General features: G+C 31.1%; 1 protein-coding gene across 2 annotated transcripts; it reads right to left on the minus strand.

The window, feature by feature from the left end:
• Nucleotides 1-380: 380 nt before the first annotated feature.
• LOC114120450 (transcription factor ATOH8) lies at nt 381-25,560 on the minus strand. 2 transcript variants are annotated; one of them, XM_050200446.1, is made up of 3 exons: nt 25,380-25,560; nt 25,234-25,297; nt 381-1,924 (listed from the first exon to the last, which is right to left on the minus strand). In XM_050200446.1, the coding sequence occupies exons 2-3, from the start codon at nt 25,265-25,267 to the stop codon at nt 915-917; spliced, it is 1,044 nt and encodes a 347-aa protein (XP_050056403.1). In that variant the 5' UTR covers nt 25,268-25,297; nt 25,380-25,560; the 3' UTR covers nt 381-914. The 2 variants fall into 2 exon arrangements, with proteins under 2 accessions (XP_050056403.1, XP_027838157.2); XM_027982356.2 differs by lacking the exons at nt 25,234-25,297; nt 25,380-25,560 and adding an exon at nt 5,652-5,992.
• Between the last annotated feature and the right edge of the window lie 578 nt (nt 25,561-26,138).

Genomic DNA, 26,138 nt, shown 5'->3' on the forward strand with positions numbered 1-26,138 from the left:
TCGGTGTGCAGCGTGCAGTACAATATTATTTATGAATATACAACATATTATAATAATAGTATATAATATTGTATATTATTGTGTACAGTTGAATTTTTTATTTTTATAGGTCAACGCATATACAATATAGGCACTAGGGCTGCGTACTCGTCGTAATAACAATATAATATTATATATATTACAGCCTTATATTTACGCGACAAGTGCTGGCCATGTGTTTTAACATGTGGATCACGAGAGTCTGGCTTGTGTGATCTTCGAGGGTGAAAAAGGTCCGTTGTGCGTACCGGAGCCGTATCCAAGGGGGTAGGAGTGTGATCTGTCGTCGCTGCCTTGGAATTATTTACAAATTTCGCTCCAACGCGATTATAATATAATTATATATTATGAATAAAACGATATGTTTATTAAATCATACGTTTCTTCTCACTCTTTCTCGTCCAGCAGCAGTCTTCTCGCCGTGTGCTTTGACTAGTAGTCGTGATTATTATGTACAACCCTCCTCGTCAACGCTTTCGAACTCAAATCGAGATGTATTGTACGCTTTACGACCGAACGATGGTCAACAATACATACAAAGACGGACGGTCGAAAATTGTTACGAGGTATTAAGTAAGAGCAATATTTCCAAAAAAAAAATATTAAAATATAATGTCTTACACGTACAGGTACTAATCGAAATCTTCGTTATTTTATTTTATTTTTTTTGATTTGACAGTAGACGGAAATATTTTACGTGCGATAAACTCGGCGACCGTTTTGAATACCATCTTATAACCGACCACGATCAAAAATATAATATTAATATTTATTGCTTATAATAATAATATATATATATTATAATATGAGAAAATATATTATTGACGATATTGTGTACAGTAATATTGCAGACCTCATCGATGTCAGTGTTATAATTACTGATCGTCTTTTCTCTTTCTCGCCTTGCCCTCCATGTGTATGATTCCGGTCACGTTGTCCACGCACTCGGCCACGGACGGGCTGTCTTGCTCCGCGCTGTAGTCCATGTCGAGGAGTCGGGACAGCGTCAGTATGTAAGCACTGGCGATCCGGATCGTCGACAGTTTGGACAGCTTTTGGTTTCGGGAGTACGACGGTATGGTGGCCCTGAGCGTGTCGAATGCCGCGCTGATGGTGTGCACCCGAGACCTTTCCCGAGCGTTGGCCTCGATCCTCCGGGCCCTGGACATGTTTTTGCTGTACCTGGTGGTCGCGGTAGCCGCGGTCGATCCGGTGGCGGTGGCCGCGACGGTGGTCGTTCCGGTGGCGGTCGATGCGCCTGCGGCCGCAGTGGTTTCGGCGACTGTACTGCAGCGGAACGATGCGACCGTCGCGGATGACGGTGTGGCGTATCTGCAGGCGGTGGCGTTTTCGTCGTCCACAGCGGCCGCGTCCACGGTCGAGGTCGCGGAGTCGACTGGCGGTCTCGTCCCGCGGTGGCCTTTGGTCAGATCCAAGGGTTGTGGTTCCGGCGGGGGCGGCAACCGCGGGGACTGTTCGCCGCCGCGGCGCTGTTGCGTCAGCGTCAGTATCCTGTCCACGTTGCGTATGTCGTGGAACAACCGGAGGCCCACTTCTGACGACGACTCTTCGTTGCAGCTCCACGGCCTGAACGGCGTACAGCTGGTGTCCATGTTGATCGACCGCAGCACGCTGGTCGCGGCACCTTCGGCCGTCCTGCTGAACTTGGCTTCGGTCGGACACCCGTCTCCGTCGTCGGAATCGTCCAACCGTTTTCGTTTGAACGCCCCGCGACTGCTGTCGTGGCCATCGGCCACCGCCGACACGTCCACGCCGGAATCTTCGCTCTGGTCGGTCGTCGGCGTATGCGCTTCCCGCTTGATCGTCACGGTTTCTGCTCCACACGACGACGACGACGTGTCATCTGCGTGATGTTTTCCCGCGTCTGTAAAACGTTAAAAAAACTTCGTTATAATATATTTTAAATTAAATATCTAATAATATTTAAAATACGCTTTGTACATGGTGTTTTCGATAACTTAGGAAACGGTCATCGAGTCATTAAAATCGGGACTGATAAACGATATTATTATGATAAAATTAATGTGGTTAATGGTTATTAAATATTTTATATATTATAAACGTATAAAAGTGTTAACTGTTATTGGTCCATGTAGGTATTAAAACATGCATGCGGTAATTAAGATTTTTAAACTTATTGAACACCTGGCTGCATAAGTCAGTTGTCGGTTGATAGATACCTATTGTTATTTATTTCACGTGTCCTATTGTCACCACAGCCGCTTTTATTTTACTCTTTTCCATTATTTTTATCAATATTTTTCTATTATACATAATATACCTAAAATAAAAGTCAAGTTTCTCTTTTTCAATAAGTAACTTTAAATTTCCATAAGTCGGCCAATCGTTGAGATGGAAAATGAGTTAATTCATCAAAGCTCCATGAATTGGACTATTTTAATTTTGTATCAAAAATTAAGCGTAATGCACACACTGCAGGAATAAACGTACAATATATAAATATCGTAATCAGTAATCACTATCAGTCGCTTCAATAAAAATTCCGGTGGTTGTAAGGTAGAGCAGGGTCTTCAACCCGTAGCCCGCCCTGTTATAATATGCGGCCTGTGATCACATTTTAAATTTAGCATGTATATTTTCTATTTCGATAAAATTGGTTGAGTTATCGCTATCGGAAGTATGCGATAAAATAAATTAAATTACCTATACCTAGATATAAATATCGGCTGTTGCCTGTATTAGTTCGTAATCGATTGTGGATCGAGCATAATAATAATAATAATTTGTAATTTAAAATGTAATCATAAAAATTGTAATAATAAAACTGAATTTTTGTATAAAATACATGTTTTTACTACGAATGCGGTCCACTAGATTTTTGAAAAATAATATGTGGCCCGCTGCAAAAAAAGTTTGAAGACCCCCGGTGTAGAGGTATTGGCCCCGATTTTGGATCTCATTTAAATATCATAAATTATGATATTTTCCACCACTGCAGCAACCATACCGAGATGATGAGTATAAACCATAAGATATAACGCGATATAGGTTTGATTTAATTTTGCCTCATCAAAGGCTGCTATAAGTGTTTCGAAACGTATATTATTAATTTACTGGATACGTTATATTTTGAATCATAATGAGTATAAATATTACTAAATAGTGGTTTTGTTTTATTTTAATTTAATATAGTTATTACTTATTGTAATACGTTATTTCTGTATATATTTATAAATTATAACAACTCTCGTTGATTAAACACATAATAAACGTAATGCAGAACTACAGCTGGTTTGCATCAGTCTCTGTTTTTACAAAATTTACTGAAATATTAACTATAATAATATCTAATTAGGTAATTTTATAAGTGACTAACGAATTCGTGTCGAATTAATTTATAAATTTTGTATGTAGTTTTATTGAAATTAGCTAAGACTACACAATTTACAATTATCTTTTTTATTATTATTTAAAAAATAATTGCGTTGTATAGTCGTATTTTTCAAATAAATAAGTCTAATAAAATTAACTTAAAACTGTCGGTTAAGGGGAATCAATTGATAATAATTTAAAATAGAGTATTTGTTTTTGTTATATTCTTTACGCTATAATTTGTAATTATCATAATAATATTGCTACTTGTAACAGGAATCTGTAAACTTGTAGGTGTTTACTACATTATTTTAATTTTACCTTTTATGCACTTGGTTTTTTTTTCATTTTATATTATAACTGAAAAAAGAAAAAAAGTTGCTTATACAATTATTATTATACCTTGGTATACTTTTCGTTCGAATTATTTAAAACCTGATCAGTATGGACCACGGTTAATTACTAGTAGATAACCGTGGTATGGACTAAAAATATTGATGATTTGAAATTTAATTTTAATTTATTCAATTGTAATCGTGTTTGGTGTTTAAAAAGTATTATTTAAGACTAACCGATTTCATAACAATTTTGTATGTGTTCTGATTAAATAATACTTATTTAATCATGACTTAGTCATATAATAATAAATCATAATATAATAAATTAGTGGTTTATTTTTATAAGAAGATTCAAAACACAAATATATATTTTGAACCTAGGAAATTTCTAAGTACGCTACTGTAAGTATGTAAATTTATTATTTGCAGGTAATTGATAATTTAAATTTAATTAAACATTTAAAATGTTTTATTTTTAACAGTTTATCATCATATACGATTTCAACACGAAATTAAAATTAAATTATATAGAACAACTTAAACATTATAAGATTCTAATACAGGTAAGTCCGAAGTCGTATTAATATAAATCAACTAATTTATAAATAAAATAAATGGTAGAAGTATTTACTCAACATTTATATATTATATAAAAAAAATTTCTCCGGTTTTTTGTTCATCAATTTTATATTTTACCTTTTAAACTTAAGTATATATTGACATTTGACCACTGTCAATTGTTTGTTGTAATGTATTTATACAGCTATAATTTTATGATATTGTTTTAACATGAAAAGTTAATAGAAATAATGATCCTTCATGAGTAATTAAGTATTATGTACCTAAGTACTTCAAGACTCAAGTATAGTACTACCTATTCCCACACTATATGTTGTAAATATAAAATTAAATTACGTACACGGTTCGTATCATCATATATTTCGACGACATAATAATTTAATATGTAAAATATTTTATATTTAATAATATGTGTAGTGTATATATGCGTATATACATATAGGTATATCACTAGTTGTAAGTTCGTATTATCATCTAGACTGTAGTTTTCCTAGTGTAGACCTACGCACATTATCACCCCGTATTCGAATATGTATGCAAATTTAATACAATACAGTATTTTTTTTTATGTAACATAAACAATGTTGGTATTATTTAAGTTTTTTACAACAATAGAATTTTTTGTATTAAATGAAGATTCATTCATAAAAATTACTCCGTAGGTGTAAGTTTATATTACCCTATCAATCCCTGCGTGGGTGTTTTGGATTTTTTTAGAACTAGCTAGGTGTGGTCTAAATCTAATGTTCTATTAGATGTAGGTACGTGAATGAAGCATTTTAGTGATAAGTCATTCAATGAGTTTTATGAATTTACGATGCATATAATATGATTGACGATTGTAGTTAGGTGGTGTTTATAATATTTAGATATATATAATTTTATTATTTGAATAATACATGCATGATGTAGTTTTATTAAACTTTAAGATGAACAAAATTTCTATTTTAAAAATTTCGTTTAAAAATAAAAGCAAAACGTGGTTTAATTAATAATCCGTAGAGATTTGAAGTTGAAGTAGGTATACCTACATTTTATGATATCAAAATTATTGCTATCATAGCGTTTCTTTAAGTCATAATGGAGATATTTAACTGTATAGTTATGTAAATAATATTATATTTCAAGTAAATTTTGAAAAAAAAAATATATATTCAATTCGTTATTAATTATTATTAAGAACACGTGTATTGTGTAACATAAAATATACATAATAAATAACATATTAGTACTAAATAGTCAATTATAGTATACTCGGATTTGGCCAATGGTCGACATCTCTATCATTAACAATCAACATTAATATATATATATATACGGACATAATCGTTTACAACTTACATAAATGAAACAATTCCGCTGTATTTCCTTGCATCCTTAACGCGTCTTTGCAGATGTCTGTGGTCAGTCTATTTTGCAAAAGTCCTTCTAATGCTATGCGCGAAGTCACCATTATGTATACGTATTATAATAAAACTCAGTAAAGTCGGTGCACAAATATATTAATCGAACAACTATTATAAAATATTATTTTTATACACTCGCACTTCGAGGGCAATACGAATAACACCCGATGTAAGAAGAATAAACGTTTATTGAACAACCGTCAACCGAACGCGCTGTCTTAGTGTCTTCTAGACCAGTACTGGTGACTGGTCAGCAGCGCGCTGTACTGCGGTAGTCTTCGGGTCTCCGCCGCATTGTTCAGTTTGAACATGTGGTCCCCGTCCCGTCCCGCGCGCGCACGCATAATATAATATACACATACACATACACATTAGTACATTACAAATACCGAAACATACACAAACCACATATTATATTGATATAAACAAAATAGTACATAATATTATAAACGTATGTTACACAAAAACATGTGTGTATACAATATTTTGATATCGTTTATCAACACTAATGTTGTCTCATTGTCTGTACAATCAATTGACATAAAATATGTGTACCTAGGCACTGCGTAAAGTGGCGTAAATAGGCTATAAGAGGGGGTAGTGTACCGCACACCTCCCTAGAAATTACAGTCGACTTACGTCAGTTATATCATATAACAACATTAATATAAAAGACCACAAGTTTATTTGCTTTTTTAATATTTTGTAGTCTGTTGACAATTTGACATAATCATTTATCATAGATGATTTGAATTGCAGTGTATTGACTAATATAATACTGGCTATAATAATATTATATTTTCAGTAACTTCGGTATTTTGGATAATAGAGAAAAGCCATCATAAAAATTATGTTTATAATAGGTACATATTGTATGTACTGGTTATAATATAATTTGTTTAGTTTAAGTAGGTATAAGTATTTTTATATACATTCTTATATTTTATTTTTATATTTCTATAAACATAATATAATATCACATATGATTTATCTATGGTTATTATGAAGTTTTTTTCAGTATCTCATTTTTGTTGATTAAGTTTGAAATAAAATTAAAACAACTATAATTTAAGGTTTTAGATACCTATACGTTTATCATGAAATAATTACCTATTGGCTTCTGTGCGGCTGTGCCTAAGACGGTTTTTGCAAGTTCCTTTTTAGAAACTTATTTAATAGTAGCCGCTAAGATCGCTAAGTGCTAAATCATATCCTATTTACAAAATAAAGACCACCCTAAAATTATTTTTACGTACATGGTACATCGATGGTATCCATATAAAGTGATACCTATATTATTTTGTTATGTCCCAATAGCTTTTCATCTTCTTATTACTACAAAAATATCAATTGGCTCAACTCCTTTAAAATTAATCTGACAAGGCGTGGTGTCCTCTTAATATGAATATTGCCATCATCGTTTACAGGTCTTTGTCTAATTGCCATTTACATTAATTGGAGATAATTTTATATGGGTTAATACTTTATATTATAAAATGTTGTATATCTTACTATAAAATGTGAACTATTAAAATACAAAACATCTCAAAACCATTAAAAGAAAACGTCTGGTTGAAAAATAAGTGTTAAATGTGTATACGAAGCAATTTACAACTAACTCTTTAATATTTGGAATTTCAAAAATTCTCGGGGTTTTTAGTGTGAAAACTCTTGAAACTCATGAAAGGAATATATTTATGTATTATATATTGATGTTTAATAATATGTCTCAATCGAATAATTTCTTAGTCTATATATATATTATGCGAATAATTTATATTTTACATTTTCGTATAAATAGTATTCTCATATTTTTAATTTAATAATTGTTATTTATATGATAATTTAGGTAGATAGTATGTTTTCAATTTCTCAATAAAATGTATATAAAGAGAGTATATTATGTTGAATTTATTACGTATAATTAATAGGTACATTTTATTAGATTTAGATATGTGACATTGACAATGATCACATGACCGTCAATTGGATTCTGTATTGTATTTAAAGTTGCACGTCATAGAATTTATAATTTTTTTAAAAATGTATTTTGTGTGTGTAGCTACAGGCACTATGGTATATCCATATTGAATTTATTCTACACTGAACTTGGCGTACCTATTACTTATGTCTTGTTCTATTTAAATATTACTAATATTACCACATTGGTAGGTATTATTTTGTTTATGATCTGTTACATTTTCTTATAAATCATACTCTGCTAATATATGTACAAACATTGACGGCTTTCTTCAATGTTCCAAATTTCAATACTATAAAATAATTTGTAAATCTGTAAAATCTAAAATGTCTAAAATTATAATGCTAGCAATGAACTCAAAAAAATTACACCACAATTTAATGAGTGAAAGCAAGGAAATCACGTAGCTGTATATTACCTATAATAAGTGTCAAGTAGTCATCGATTACTGTTAATGACGTGTTTAATTTAAATTCAATGATATGTAAATCATTACATTTGAAGAATGTTTCTGAGCGAAGATCGAAGGGCTGTCAGTCTATATTCCTAAGGATAAATTTTCTGCAAACGTAATAATATTCCGTTAATTAGTTATTTAATTTTACTAATATTTAATATTTTGTAAATAATTTATTAGATTTAACACAATAATATATTGTCATTATAAACATAGAGGTGCATAATCGATGTAAATACATAACTGTGTCATTGATTCAATCTTAACTGTAGTTCTACTGTTGCTACTTGCCAAAAACATATACTTAGTACATTTACCGATATACCTATATTTAAAATCTGTTTGACAACGAGTTGACAGAAAATATTTCAACAAAGATTTGAATTTTTTTATACGTGTGTAAAAAGTAAAAATAAAAAAATGTTGACACATTTATAAAAATGACACGTTCTAGCTTTTAGAACAATTATTTTTTTTCTATTTCAACACGTTGTGACTATGGAATTTTGTTTTAAAAACAATATTATTTAGCTTTAAAATTATTTTAACTTTTGAAAATATATCATGACCCCGTTTTTACGGGAATAACAAAATACCTATAGTACATGAAAGTATACGTATGCAACTATAATCATAGTGTAAACTAAAATATCAAGAGTGGTTTCTTCTTTCAAAATTTCAAATCAACAAAATACTTGTAGAAAAAAAAATTGTTTTATTTGGATATATATTACCTATTTTATTTTATAAATTAGTTTTTTAATACCAAAATATATTATAACACTAGAAAATTAAAAATATTACTTATCACTATCAAAATTCAAAATTCAAACTATTTTAATATATATAAATAGCTATGTTTTGAACAAAATGCGAAGTACCTAAATAGTTTAAATAACACTCTAAAATGAATAATTATATTTTATTTTATTTTATAATAACTATATATATACGTTATTATTTTAATTCTTAAATTATATCTATAAGTATTTATTGCATCATGATAAAAACCTAAAAGCAATAAAAAAAATATAATACTTAAAATGCCGACATTATTGAAGTTATATTATGATTATAGTATATTAATATGGTTTAATTATTTAACATATCGTTTAGAATATTTAGATATTTTGAATGAATTACCTAATTATATTTACTGAATATAAAATTCGAAATTATGATCAAGGAAAAAATTATTGGTTGAATAATATATAATATATGCACGTGTGACGTGTCTTTTAAAATGTATATGCAGCGAAGAAGAAAAAGTATCGTGAGAGGGTCGTTTCCTGTTTTGCGACAGCGCGGGTCATCTCCCGCTGCAGGCGGCCTGGGACCAATAAGGCGTTGCAAAAAAAACGTTTAAACGTGTTCGCTCTTTACACATAATATATACATACGCACACACACACACATACAGACCGGACATTTGACAAACGGACTCTAATTAAGGACGTGGATATTTATTATCTTGGCGGTTTTTTTTTACACTGAAACTACACCGAAACGAAGAGCACGTGGGTCTTGGGGTGGCCCAGATGGTTTCGGGGTCACGTATATTATATAATGGACTATACAAACACGGTCGCTCTGAGTATTAATAATAACACGCATTCATATAATATGTATTCTAATATAATTCAAACTCATATTTGTATATATATAAATAACATATAAAATATACGTTTAACAAAAATACACAATACACATTTACGAGTACAATAACGAGGCGCTTATAATTTGTCCTGTGTAGCATTTAACGAACGCATGTGTTTAGACGAGCGTGCGTGAGTTTGTACTCAGCGTCTGTGTGATCGGAGAGTGTTATTACTAACCCTTTTTTATTAGGAGGGATGAATAGATAGAGAAGTTTATATGGTCCTTGAATAATTTTTTAAGTATATATTTAACATAATTACGCTGAGTCTGAAAGGATACTAATACTATCGTGCATATAGATTATAGACAGTGCCCATTGGAATTTAAACACAATTAATTTTAGTTTAGAATTTTATACGTGTTGAATATTTATTGTATGCGTAGATATATAAACTTTGTTCGACGTACTTACCTTTAGGAAGAATAATAGATTATTAATTATAGATTAAATTATCGTTAAATGAATTAATTTGTATCCCTTCGCAGGACGCATTCCACCACTAAAATTTAAACGTTTTGTGTATTAGTGTGTATATATAATAAGTTGGTTGGCTATGACTTCTCGGCTCGTTTATATAATAGCTTAAAATTAATTTAAGGCTTAAAGTGTTTTGTTTTTGTAACGAAATTGTATTAAGTATTATATACTATCGTTGGTCTTTGTACATTATATATAACATATTTGACGAACACATTATACTTGTACATACAATTCAAACCCTCTTGATAATTTTACAAGCGTGGCCACGCGGGGGTGATTCCTCGCGGCGGATGCGGGAGTTATACACGCGAGTGCGTCCGAAAAACGATAGTCGCGTAACCCATAAATACATTATAACGAACTCTATGAACAAATTGACCGTGAAAGAAAACGGTTGGATCTCATCGGTAACGGGCAGCTTGACGTGTGGTGTCCACATGCGCGGGATACACATATTTATATAGTTATAATAGTTATACATATTATATAATATCGGTTACCACGTTTCGTTTTCAACCGAAGAAACAATACCGTAACGATACTAAATTATAATATTGTTAGTTTTATAACTTACAACAACTGTTGTCGTCGGCGAAATTAAACGTTATTCTATTGTTGTAATAAGACTATTCTATGAATACCTATATTATGTAAGACTGCATGTATCGGAGACCGGGTGTGGTGCGTATAAATTTCGTCCTTTGGAAAAATTTATTCGGTACCTAACCGAATATAATTGGGGATATCCGTATCTTTATATACCAGGTATACCTACTATACAACTGCAGTAGTGGTATATTCGACAATGTTATCTGTGAACTAAACAGGCACCCCTTGGACTTAGGTATCTGATGTATATTTAAAACAGACAAAAAACTTCATACAGTGTGCCTAAAAAAGTTATAGAGACATTTAAACTTTTGTAGGGAATATCGCTGTATATGTATACTAATAAGCGCATAGGCATAACGTGCAATATTTTCAATTTTGACAAAAATCGATAGAAGCGTTACACATCATATTATATTAATGTAGTTATGTATTATATATTTAGTAGAGACGTGTGTGATATAATTTATGAGTGTCACATAATAGATCCCCGGATACCGTTAAAAATTGACGATTCCCTGCTACTATTTTGATACACCATGTATAATATCATAATCGTTTCGTCGCAGCTGATTGCAATTACTTACTATAATATAAGGTGTATATATATGTTCGTGTAACTAAACGCAAGTACACACATATTATCCAGGTGCGTATCGCCGGGACGGCACGTGCGACGTGCCTCAACTTCCCCCTTGTTTTTTAGTCCTTATACACCTGGCTATACGCGTGTAAGCGCGGTGTTACCTCCTGTGTGCAGTGTGTAATGTGAATGCACTATATATTATAATACATCCTATCAGTAATCGGTGACATCCTTGAATTTATAATACAAACCCTCATTGCCCGTATGACCCTCCACCCCACCACAAAAAAAATGACGAGTAGTAGGCGTCTCGCTCGGTGTATAGACGTGTAATTGTTTCATTATGGTGTTGGTGTATAAGACTACCTAAATATTATACTCATATGTGTGTGTGTGATAGGTGTATAAATGAAACGCCGGCTCTGATTCAAAGGAAATAATACTATCCCTATTGCGATGTCGCAGGGACCAGTTTTTTTTATCATGATTCTTCATCACTTTTTTACGTGTGCGCGTGGTCTAATTAACCCAGGAAATCGTTTACACGGGCCGCCGGGGTGTGTTTTTCTGTAAGTTTATACCTTTTATTCCCGGCTAATTATTGTATATAGGTACATCATCCCACATGCAGGTGTGTTGACCATTTGGCACTCACAGGCAGATGTGGATGCTAAAAAAAAAAATTTCCTACAGGTGTAATACGTATATTATTATTATGATACAGATATAGATATTTTATAACTATTATATATAATATATATATATATATATATATAATAGGTATTAAAATATAATAATTTTTATATGCGTAATTTAATGTTTCTGCAGAGAGCACTGATGATTGAAAAATAATGTAAACACGATATTTCAACAAAATATTTTTGCACACTATAGAGATTATAAATTATTATCCACTCTGTAATATTTATTATTTGGTTAATTGATGGGTATGAGTGGAATTTTCTCTTTGAAATACAGACCAGTTTTATGACTATAACTCATAGAGATAGTATAATATCCCTAATCCCTATACTGCGGGATGTTCTATATTATATACATATACTCGTATAATTATATATATTAAATTATTAAAAGTCTACGACCGAATAATTATCATAATTGTATTACGTTAAGTGGAAGAAAAGAAAAAAACGCTCCGGGGAAAATTAATTTCCATGCCACCTGATTCAAAAATACACATTGTCGTAGTATTTTGTATTTAATTATTCTTAAAGATAAAAAGAATATCCAGTTTTCCAGTAATCCAATAACAGAAAGTAGTAATCAAATTTAACTATTATAGTGCGTAAAAGTTTAAAATTAGTAATGTGGGTACAATTTTAGTAATATCAACATTCAACGTATATTATAGTATAACCTTTTTTGTTGTTGCATTATATTTTATACGATAGACACAAAATAGGTATTCCATGAAAAATTATAAATAAAAAATGTTTAAACCAATAATAATACAACTAATAAATTTAAAATAGCATACATAATATTATCTATTAAAAAATAATTTATTGGAATGTATTGCCCATAGGTATATTCAAAGAAATTTGTAAATTGTATCCTTTATGGTTTTATATATTATATTTGAAACAATTGAACCTACACCTATTCCAATTTTATTCTATAATTGTATCTATGTATAATATACCTATACACTATAATGTACAGTTGTACGTCTTTACAGATCACATGAGACTAACTTTCAAAGTTAAAATTAGAAAAGCTGTAATAAGTATACTTATGTTTAAAAAATATTTCAGAATTTTTTTAATTTTGTAGAATTGTTCTGATTATAATGGTCTTATGAATTTTCGAAAACTACGTAATAATATTTTTATGTATTTACTTTTTAGTGTATCTATATAATCTATGTCATGTACTTAATACTCATATAATATACTATATATAATTGTAGAATAGTCAATGAATACGTAAGTGTATATTGTCGATAGTTAAGTTAAAATTTTTACTTTTTAGTGTTCAGCACAATTTAAACATAGTTAACCATTGGGAAAAAAGTAACATAATAACATGCTATTATATAAAATCTATCGTTTTAGGGATGAATAGAGGTGTGTTTTTCATTGTTTATATAGATCCGCTTTGTGTTATCCAGAGATATACATCATTGAAATTAAATTACTAATACAAACAGTTTCACAAAAACATACAAGCTTATTCAATTTTACACAGTACCCGTTTATACACGAACGTAAGAAATAAACCATTTGCTTGTTTATTTGACTCGCTGTGTTCTTATGTATACGGTGTACCTATTGTTTATAACAACAAACAGTAGGTATTCTACATAGACTACAATAGAATAATAATGATAGATCGATATTATAACGTTGTCACAAATGCATATTATACTGATATGCATAGCAAACATAGTATAACAAAATATATACACGTCATATTTCTTGTAAACAAATTGCTTTTAATCCAAGACTTTTTTTGACATAAATGTTATGTAAGTATACTTTGTATAACATTGAATAAAACTGTCTTTACGATTTATTAATGTAAATGAATTATTTTAAATGATATTATAGTATGTTAATGTGCTAATTACCAAAGCACTTTCTTTTACTATTATAATTCTTATATTCATTCATTTTAAATACGTATACGAATACGATAATGGATAAATGATAGGGTTAAAGGGACTTCATCAATTCCGTCGAAATGAAAAGCGTATCTATGATTTATGAAGATACACAAAAATCATATTATTCGATAACTCATCTTTTTCTTTTAGCGAAATCTTTTTTTCAAAAGTTTACTGTGACTGGAATAATATTAAAAATTAAAACGCATAATTGTATTACCTTCTATAGAATCCGTAAGATGGTTCACTAAGTGGTTATTGGCTAGCTATGTTTGTTTCTAAATGTTTATTCAATACTTTGTTATAATATTATATATCAGTATTTTAAAAGTTCATTATTTTTTTTTTTTTTGATTCGTAACATTTCATTTTTTATATAGCTCCCGAAAACTAATTAAAATTATATTAATTGTATACAACTAATAATACAATTATTAAAATATATTTATAAAATTCAGTATCCAACTATTATGATAGATGGTAATATAGGAAACAAAGCAAAATGAAAAAAAAAACAATCGAAATATTTTTTTTTGTTTTTTTTTTCAAATACGTTGATTAATTCGATATTAAATTAAATACCATACTAACAATATTTTACTTCATCAGAGAAATACGTAAAATATACTTGGTTATTTTGTAGCTTTCGTAGTCATTTCCTTTATCATCTCCCATTAAAAGTTTTTTTAACTATTACCTACTCAATATGTTATATAGGTAACATATCAAATTATTTTATCGATAAAAGCACAACATGTTTTTCAAAAATTCTTTAGTTATGCTTTTGGGTGTAGGTAGTAGTTACCTACTTACATACAGTTTAATTAAAAGCTTGAATGTGTAATTGTGCTTTATTACTATACTTAAGCCAGCCGTAACTATTATATCTACATTTTAAAATGTATTCTAAATTATTTGAAGTCTATCGACCTATATGGTGTTGGGAAAAAATTAATTATACTGCATATTGCTTTTTGCTACATCTACCTATATGCTTTTTTTTCATTTGCTTTTTTCTCCTAGATTCAGGTATAGTAATAATTTAAAACATATACTTTGATCGCAAAAACGCGTTTTGAAAGTGATTATTATAAAATGTTATAGAGTATGGACTATAGTAAATAATAACGTATATTTTCGGTAGAGGTCATTAATAAAACGTTATTTGAACGACCAATAATTATGTCATTCAAGAGATGTCCTGCGGCAAGTGCAGTTCAGAACGCGCTTCGCTGTGACTAGGAGGTATAGGTATATAGCTATTCTCAAGGATAGGCAATGGAACTATTTTAAGGTCTCTTCCTTGTACACAATCCCTCAGGATAGACAATATTATTATGGTATTAATAGTCGTTGCTGCAATCGTCATCATATTTATAATAGTAAAATAACTACCGGGAGTTTGTATATACACCGCCTATATTGCATGCATATATATGTTACCTGTAGCAGTTCACACACTGCACACATAAGTGGTGAGGTAGATATATGATATTATTTTAAATATTGCTGTGAGAAACAAAAATGTTCACAAAAATATTTAAGTGGGTATTTACTATCAAACGCTATAATAAACAACTTATATATGTCTATACAAAATATGATCATATACCTACCTAATATCGAGAATATTATAAATAAAATAAACATCGATTTGATAAGAGCGATGTTCAGATTAAAACATGAACAGATTTTTCTTATAATTGAAATTCTTTAATTTATAGTATTAATAATTTATCAGAATTTTAACATTTACTTCTAAGACAATATTTTTTTGCCACATTTTTGACATTTGTCATAAATAATATATTTATCGGATCTCCTCCTCTATCTTTTATTTGTATTTGTATCGGTCAAATTTGGAAAAACATTTTTTGCTTCACTCGTGGTGGGTGATAAGAATGGGCAGCATAACGACATAGTACGATGTCCGCGCGATAACGGTGTCACTGCAGTTATTGTGTTGTCATGTAAGCAGTATTTATATTTTATAACTTTTTGGATTAATTTATTATTTAATATTACCAAAAAATGTTAATTTCTCTCTCTTCTTATTATAGGTATAGGTGAGTAGCCGCACTGATAAATGCGCTCGCACACACCTGTACAAGTGTATTATATAACTGAGCTATAAAGGCGACACACGCACCGCGTCTTTGGCGGCCGTGGAGGTCGAAATTAGTAAAGTGGAAAAAAAATAAAAACAACCTAGTCCGTCAGACGACGCCCGCGGTCGACGAAAGCATCGCGCAGCGTTAACATTCCCACGGACCGGCCGGCTAAGCGTATACGTGTTATTATAAATGTACGCGACGTGTATGCCGGCTCGAGGGGGTGGGCGGCCGCAACAATTATCGCGGGTGTAAGCGCCGCCGCTGTGGTCACGACGACCCGGGTGTACCCACACCGCGTCCCGCGCGATGCGTACGTCCGGTAGTATAATACGCAATATGCATATTATTATAATATTACGTACGGTGAGTGGTTTTGTGAGCGTCTTATAGTTAACGGTGGGGAGGTTTCCGTAAACGATTTTCCGCCAACAAATTATTGTAATGCGTTCCGTGTAAGATACACGCGCATCTTCAATGTTTTTATAATATTATAGAACCGAAGGGGTGAATTTTTCCTTATTTTCTAGTACTTTTTTTCTTTTTCCCAAGACAATATTTTCTATTTAATATCAGCAGTACACCTAGTAAAAATGAAAATTCAATCAGGATAAATTATAGGTATGTTACAACCGTGTTTAACCTTATTGAAATTGTATAGGTGTAACATGATCAAATGCAGCGGAGGCCGCAGGACGGACAATTATTATGATGTAATGACATGTAAACCATTTCTATTCGGTCTATTATTATAATTATAAATAATATTCTATGTCATTTCTATATATACTCCTGGCCATTTCTCTCGACTCTCACCCTCTCTCTCTATCTCTTGATATACCCTTTCCGACGAGGCGCCAAATCTAAAAATATTACATCCCTGCACGATTCATATCTATTGTATTTCAAACCTTATAACCAAGAAAGATTTTGGAATTGCCCGAATAGAAAAACTTTTGGTGGTGGAAACGTCCCGATGCAGCGGCGGTGGTAGATGACAGATCAGAGGGGATGCGTAAGTAAAATCATCACGATTTCTCACGACAGAAATATTAACGCACTTATATATTATATTGTATTTTAAACACTCATCGTTATTATACGCAACAATATAATAACACCTAACGATATTGTGATAGTCACAAGGATTGCAGAGGGTGCCGTCATATTATATATAATGTACGTTCCCACCATCATATATACACATAATTTATGTATCGGTATATAGGTGTAACGCGTAGCCGTACATAGGTACAAAATGTGTGTATAAAAATCAAATACTGCACACACCCACGAGCGCTGACGTATTATATATATGACCGAAGTCCGACACCCATACTCATACCCATATTACACACATACACCACGACGTACGTATACACATCTGGTCTGGAGTTGCTGCGAATATTGAAAGGGACCTCCGCGGGCGGCCGACACTGTCGACGCCGCCGTCGTCGCCGCCGCCACCGCAGGCGCCAATCGGTATAGGCCGACAAAAGGACTGTCGTAAAAACACATTACAAGGGAAACGAATTCCCAGAAAACGCGTCGGTGGCGGCGGTGACGACGACGACAACGACTGTACATGCAGTGTGTAAAATAATATTAAAGTCGCTGCAGCAAACCAACCCCGTAGATCACGGGGTGTGATGTGGGGATAACATAATACGTATACTAATATAATATATTATATTCACCATTCGGTTTTTATTATTATGATTATTATTGCCATTATTATCATTATTATATTATTATTACTATTGTAGCACGGTTAGCAATATAGTCCCATTGTCGTAGTATATGAGAAATAAAAAAAAAAAATGTAATATAATATAATATTATGGGCATTCGAATATTACCGCAGAGGTGCCGCCATTGAGTTCGGTCTATATAAGTACTTGGTTGTAATACTAATTATCTGAGGTGGTTTGTGGGAGGGACTCAGTTTCGAGAAATAAATTATCCATTTACGGATTTCACAGCTTATATATAGGTATACCGTATACAAGAAACATGATGATCTCGATATAATATAGCTATAGTAGCTAATTTTTCATTCTGATTTAAGAAAGTGAAAATTCCAATTATTATAAATCGTAATATTATGTATTAAAACAGTATAGTGTAACAATTATCAATTACCAATGTAACACACTTACAGACATCACCCGTTGGATAGGTACAATAATATACCTATACTGATTAATGATTTCGAAATAAAAATTTAGATGTTTTATCATAGTTTTATCATCGTTTTAATCAGTTTAATCAACAGGCAATTATTGCTCATCAATGAACTATTGTTTATAATTAAATATAAGGGTTTAATATATTAATTATTAATATAATATAATGTGAAAAAGTCAAACACGGCATAATATTATTTAATGGTTTCTAGGTTTATTCTGTGACACAAAATACGATTTTATAAGTTTCTAAATAACATTGAGACCTAATCGAATAATTTTAATAAAATTAATGATATACCTATACCTTCCTTTTCTATTTTAAAAACAAAATATTTTTAAGTTGGACTTAATAACCATATTTTTTTTCGTTTTTCATTATTTTCATTCTTAGTGTATGATATGCACATACTAAAATTGTATAATTTAAACCAGCAATTTATCTGCAAGCACCAAGCACTAACATAAAATTTTTTTCTTTAATTTACTATAATAAGTACAATAATTCAAATACTAATTTTTTAAATTTTTAAGTAATCCTACTTCTATTTTTTACTTATTTATAAGCTTACCATTTTAAATAACAATCATGTGGCATGTTTATTTTATTTTTATAATATGTTGTTAAGCAGGAAATATGTGGAATCTTTCTTTGCCATTTAAGTAGTTGATTTTTTAATAAAACGTTGATGTATCTGTGTTGGTATGTAAATCAAAATATGGATAACTAGTTTTTGAATTATTAAATTTTTATTTACTATTAACATTTATAGTTTTCAAAGTTGTCTGAATATTAATATATTATATTAACTAATAAGTATAGTTACTATAATCTATAAGTAGATGTATATTATTGTTATAAGAACTATTATACAACATTAATTAACATAATAATTTTGAGTTTTTTAAAATAATATACCTAGTCTTAAAGTATACCTACTTACAAGTTCTAAACATCGTAATGAATCATCCTGTATAAGTTGATACAGGGTAGTTCGGTTTCCATTTAATTATCACACGTTTTTTATCACAATATAATATATTTGACGTATTCAATATTTACACTGTTATAATATCTAAAAGGCAAAAGGACAATAGTACAACAATGAAAACCATATACACTTGTTAAAATATTATCATACCGAGTACATAGTACATCTAGCCATCTAGGTATATCATATTTAATTTGTAATATATTTTTAAGTCAAATGATTATTATTTATTCAATTAAACTAAAATTGATATTGATAAAAAATTATAATATCGGTTATAGGTTTAAGTAGTGTAATGTTATAGTATTATAGTAATATGTTTTATGATGTATTATATTATTCTCTATAGTTTGTATATAGATAGAACTGATCAATAAACCATAAACAACATACAAACACACAGGTGACAGATGGCGTATACATATTTACTAAAAACGATAAAATGTAAAAATAATATATTACTGATAAATTATAAATATATTAACCTAACTGTGAGCGTTCATTTTATGAAAGATAGACATTTTATTTATAAACTTACTTAAATAATTCCTTTACGAGATGACTAAAGATACAATATAAATTTTAAAAATTTAACTGACTATCAATAATAAAAGTAATTTATAATTTATACATTTATGCGTGACCGTCATGTATTATAGATATAAATATATAATGATCGTATAGATATTATATTTACGACTAGTTTATAATTAAAAATAATATCATGGTTACGTGTGTTTGGAAAATCTTGTGAGATAAAATTGAATTATTTTAGATTTGTGTATTTTGATCACGTTGTGCGTCTTTAAGCACGCAATGCTGTGGGTGAACTGTTGGGTGAATTTTAATGCACAAGGACTTTCAATTATATATATGTGGTGACCATGTGGGTAGACTCATTCTTCCATCTCAGCAAAATAAACTAACCAACTCGATTTGAGAAGACAACTATAACCTCCACCATTATATAGTTAAATGCCTATAAATGAATTATATTATGAAAATTTCAGTTGATTATTTTATACACTACTGGGAGTACAAGAAGGGCATATTATACAACTGTGAAACAGCTAACAGTGAAAATAAAAGCAATCGTTATAAAATGATCAATAAAAATTATTTTATAGCTATAAGAGCATCTCTTTGCACGACTAATTATTATTATAATACGTACATTTAATCAATAGATTACCTAATATCTTATGATTTTAATTAAAATATTAATTATATATTTATACAGTTGACATTTATACTACATTTATATTCAATATATTGACCGTGGCATTAAACATATTACACATACATTATATAAATATAAAAACATAATATTAGCAACAGTAGGATTATTGATATTGTTATTATCTATCTTTTAAATACAGGTTCTAATATTTTATTTAAATCATCATATTATATAACATACACAGAACTCCTATATCTAGGTGGCTAGTTGTATAGACTATCTATATTATATTATTTGATTTTAAAGTCCAATTAATTTAATGCTTATATTTAGGTTGTATTAAAGTTAACAAGTGTTTACTTTTTATACATTAAAAATAACTCGATAGCCATGAAATTATTAATATTGAGAATAAATTATTCAGTATGACATGATTGTATATTAATATTTATAATTGCACTGTAACTGATAAAAAATAATTAAAGGTTTAATGATACATTCAAATATGTTTTACAACCCTGTTAGTGAGCGCTTTTATCTATTTATCACTGGTAAAGTATGAGACAAACTCGTCAATGAAACACAAAATGAGAGTAACCGAATTGATTCCCGTTTGGCCGAATTGGTTCTCGTTTGTGTACAGTTAATTTTTAGTTTTTAATAATTGGTACAAAATATAAAATATTAAATAGTATAAAATATAAATGTACCTACGCGGCTACACTCTATAGTCTATAGTATAATATACAATAAGATGGCAATATATTTATTTATATATTGGAAGTTTAGCAAATTATCTATCCTAATATATTTTATTTTATGGAGGCTTTAAACAGTATTCAGACATTAAATTATATTAAATTTCGAAGTAATAATACTAGAAAACTTACTAGCAAACAAGAAAAAAATAACAACAACTTGGAAAGTTGTATGACTGAGTACATTAATGAGAAGCTTAAGTGAATTGAATACTTGAAGAAAGTTTGCTCCAAATTTGCAAATCAAGGATTTAAAATTGTATATATTATATCAATTTTTTTATAACACACATTAACGCACATTTTTAACCAAATCTACTTTTAAGTTGACAGTCCTAAGCCTGTAAAATTGAGAAGGAAAATGTGAGTAATTAAACGGGAACAAATTCGGCTCAACTTAATAAAATACCTTTTTCAAACGGGAACCAATTCGGTACCAGCCCTCAAAATCTGTGAATTTTAAATAGATAAAAAAATGTAATTTAAATACTGGTTTTATATTTATCTATGTGTTATTATAAGCTTTATTTTTGTACCATAAATAAATTAAAATTATTATAATCTTGAATTCTATGAAATGTATAATACAAATAATAATTAATACATAGGATTATTGTTCATATAATATATTATTGTAAATTTGTAACAAAGTATTTTGCGTAGTTACTTTATTAAAATATAACTAAATAGACAATTCATGGTTTTAGAAGAAAGGATATGGCATATAAATATACAATATAATTTTATTATTATTTATTTATTTTTAAGAAATAAGTGATTTCTCGGGTGATTGAATTTTAGTGTAAAAATGTAGTTTGTATTGATGTGCGCGTATACTGTAAATCATCACACAGGAATTTTCGTTCGATTTCGAGGTGTAACATACTGTACCTGCAAGGTATGCACAATAAACTTAACACAATAGCACCGAAAGGGCGAAGACGCATATTGTCCCTTCACAATGGGAAGTCTTATATTTATTATATACCTATACTATGTTTGAACGGTAACGAATAAAAAAGGGACATCTGGAATCAATTTACGATCGATTATCGCGAGTTCGTCGACCCTCGTGTGTATATGATTTATCAACTGCACTCGGGTAGTCAAGCAATATATCCTCGAACACTGCTAACACGGTCCTATTTCGATATATAGGTAAACCGGGCGTCACGCGGCGGCTACCTTCTTTTGTGCTGCAGTGACTCACACGGTCATAGGTAAGTTTACTCGTATAATATAAATGATTTTCTTTTCTTATTATTCGTTCGTCCACACTGCGCAAGAGATACCAAATGCGTACACATAATAATAATAATAATATAATGGATCGGGTATGCGCCTATAACACGAGGAATGTACACAGTTTAATCGGCCACCTGGTAGGTAACCGTGTGCAGGTTCACCGCGGGTTTTCTCTCTCTCTGCTGTGACTGTTGGCGTATACAGGGTATTCAAAAGTGTACAGACGGTGAATCGATGACGTGCGACGACCTTTGTGCTTTCGTCGCCACCGCAAGAGTCCATATCACGAAAGACGCGTTCTCCGCTTATAATATACATTTTAATCGCTCGTCACGAAGGAGCGAAAAGTATTTTTTAAGTCATTATTATATGTGCTGCACATAATTTTCCCGGTCATTCGGGGTGCCCTGTATAGGAGCTATTATACGGTATTATATATACATATATACGTCGGGCGCACGTGAATATTATTGGCCGTGACGGCGGCGGCGGCGGTCCTCGAGAGAGTTATGTGAGTGGAACCTGCCGCCGCCGCCGTCGCGCGAGGTGTGCGAGAGAGAGAAAGGGGGCAGTATACGTAGGCGCCACGAGCACGTCTAGACTCTTCTCGTCGTACATGCACGCACACAGGCACGACGACGGCGTCGATGCACCTCACACACACACACACAGGTGCTCACCTGTACAGGTGTCACGCATGTATTGTATTGCGACGGCGGAGGCGGTGGTGAAAGGAGGACGGGCGCGGCGGCAACGACACATATATAATATAATATGTACGTGTTCGATATATATATATATATATAAACTATCCTTGTTCACACACACGAGAAACCCATAAGCTCTCGAAAATATATAATGATAATAATAATATTATTATTGTTGTACCGTCGTATATATATGTATTTTTAATACACCTGTGCGCGTCGTTAATGGAACAGGGTTCGTGTTGGCGCCGGCCGGACCCATAACAGAAGAATACGTGAGCACAATAGTATACCTGCGTTCCGTATGATGAGTGTAATGTATATATACGTGTGTGTGTGTGTGTGTGTGTACGTTCCATTACGTTTTGACGACGTGTGTGTGTGTGTGCGAGCACCCGAGCTACCTGAGGAATGCAGTCTGCGACGCCTCCCCGGCCGCCCGCTCGCCGTCGGTCACTCCCGCGCTCACGGATTATTGTCGCACAATAATAATAAAATTCGTTTTTTAAAATAACACACGATGTACGCGATAAACAATAATATAATATATAATATAACGTCGTAAAATCCCAACGCCGTCACATAATATAATAATATGCAGCTCATCGTATAGATGACCGCAGAGAGAGAGAGAGAGAGAGTATCGCGCCGGGATGCCGAACGCGCAATTTTTTTCTCGTGCGACAAGGTCGTGTCGCGACGACCTTTTCGGATTTGGTATTATATTTATGTTCTATTTACGTACGACGCGAACGACTACTGCGCGAGTATATAGGTGCGGCGGCGGCTGCGGCGACGACGACGTTCTCCTCAAAAACTCGTGTGATCGAATTATTTACCATTTTTCTTCTATACACACGCGGAATATTGACGTTAAGACGCGCCTTACATGTAGTTTCTCCAAGAGCTTCCCGTTTTTGGTCGGTTTTCAAGCTGTAATAATATTATTCACTTATTTTACGTCTTGAACTAACCCGAGCGGGTGACCTGTATTTTAGACTAAAAACATTTATGATTACAATACCTACTAATACGTATTTCGTATACGTCATAATATTATATACGATATCACTATATTACATTAGCATAGGTCATGCTGGGGTCAATGGATCGTGGGAACCGTTTAAGAGATTTGATGAGTTCAGTTAAACCACATCATAATTATTCACTTTTGCCTAATAACTTATATTCGTAAATCGTATAATGGATATCACATCGATAAAATTTCTTTAAAAACAAATAAATATTTAATAATTTATGTATTATAGTGCTATTTTTACTATGTACTATGTACACGAATTAATAAAAGAGGTATGATTCTAAAAGTTTTAATTGTCTGATGTCTAATGACAAGCTGGTTTTGGGTTTTTTTTTTCGTAAGTATAGTTGTTTTGATACATAAACACGAAAAAGGTGCTAATTTTAAAATTATGAGTACTGATATCCCTTACGCAACTCCTAATTGCACCTATCAGACTATGTACAGAGGCCATCACGAAAAATAGGTTAAGATTTTACTAATATTTAATAATCAAAAAAATACGCCACAATATACACGAGTATAACTTCTAATAGGTACACCACTTAACTTATGACACGAGTCACGACGGTCGACGTCCGCCAAAGAAAAGACCAAACATTCGTCGCCACACTCGGGTTCCAACTTCTAATATTGCAGGTATAATACCACCATAAATCTATTATTCCTATACATGAATACATGATGTATGTGTTATGTGTAGAATATGTAATGAGTTAAAAATATGATGTTAGGTTAAAGTATGGAATTGTATTTAAATATTTGTTCCTTCAGTAATGTATCTTTAATTCATCACTTTATGACTTATGAGATATAAAATGGGGGATGGGTACGAGAGTCTTTCCCTTCTAAGAGGTGGTAATGTATAGAAGATATTTATTATATATTTTTTTCACTTACCTTTTGAATCACTTATGGTCATCGGCTGTATCATGTCCGACTTGGTGTAGTAGATATTAAATACCTAGTTGAAAGAGAAAAAGGTATATTGAAATATTATAATAAACAAATCGAAAGATAGATTTATAGAAAGTTACATTTATTACCTTTATAAAAATTATTAACAGCAATTTTGAATATCTATTGAGTAAGTGTTAGGTGAGTGACTGAGCCTGGTGTTGACTGTCGTAGTCATTTTTATAGATGTTAATATGCCGCCTTTGTACATGAATTTACAGATAGCGGCATTAACCATTCGTATATTGATATAGTTATTATATGTACTATTGTTATAATAATTTTTGTTTATACAGCTTCAAAGATTATTCATTTTCTTAAATCTAAAAATAACTTAATCAATAATAGTTATCTTATATTAATTAATGTTTGTGTAGCAAGCTGTACCGGATGATATGTTTATTTAATATTCTTAAATTTAAATTATAATTCAACATCCTTAAATTCAAATAATGATGTATCAAAATGTATATATCATTACAAATATGTATAAATAATACAAAGCAACGACAAAATAAATAAAGTAAAAACAATTATATTAAAAAATTAAAATACGTCACGTCATGCGATAGTTTTCCCGAGGTTTCAATTGGATTTTACAAACCTATATATAATGTATATTATTATAATATAAACTATAAAGCATATAGATATAGACATACAGTGTATATTATAATATATAAATACAAAAAAATTTTAAGCAATAACGCCAGCAACCATATGTATTAGAGATCATATGACTATATACATTGAGTATAGATAGTATTTTCAATGCTATATATGAGTATAAGATAACTATCTTTGGCTAACACGGGGAGCTGTGAAGATACTATGCAAGTGGCTATTAT

The sequence above is a fragment of the Aphis gossypii genome, chromosome 2 (assembly GCF_020184175.1).
Source record: "Aphis gossypii isolate Hap1 chromosome 2, ASM2018417v2, whole genome shotgun sequence".
NCBI classification, from domain to species: Eukaryota; Metazoa; Arthropoda; class Insecta; order Hemiptera; family Aphididae; genus Aphis; species Aphis gossypii.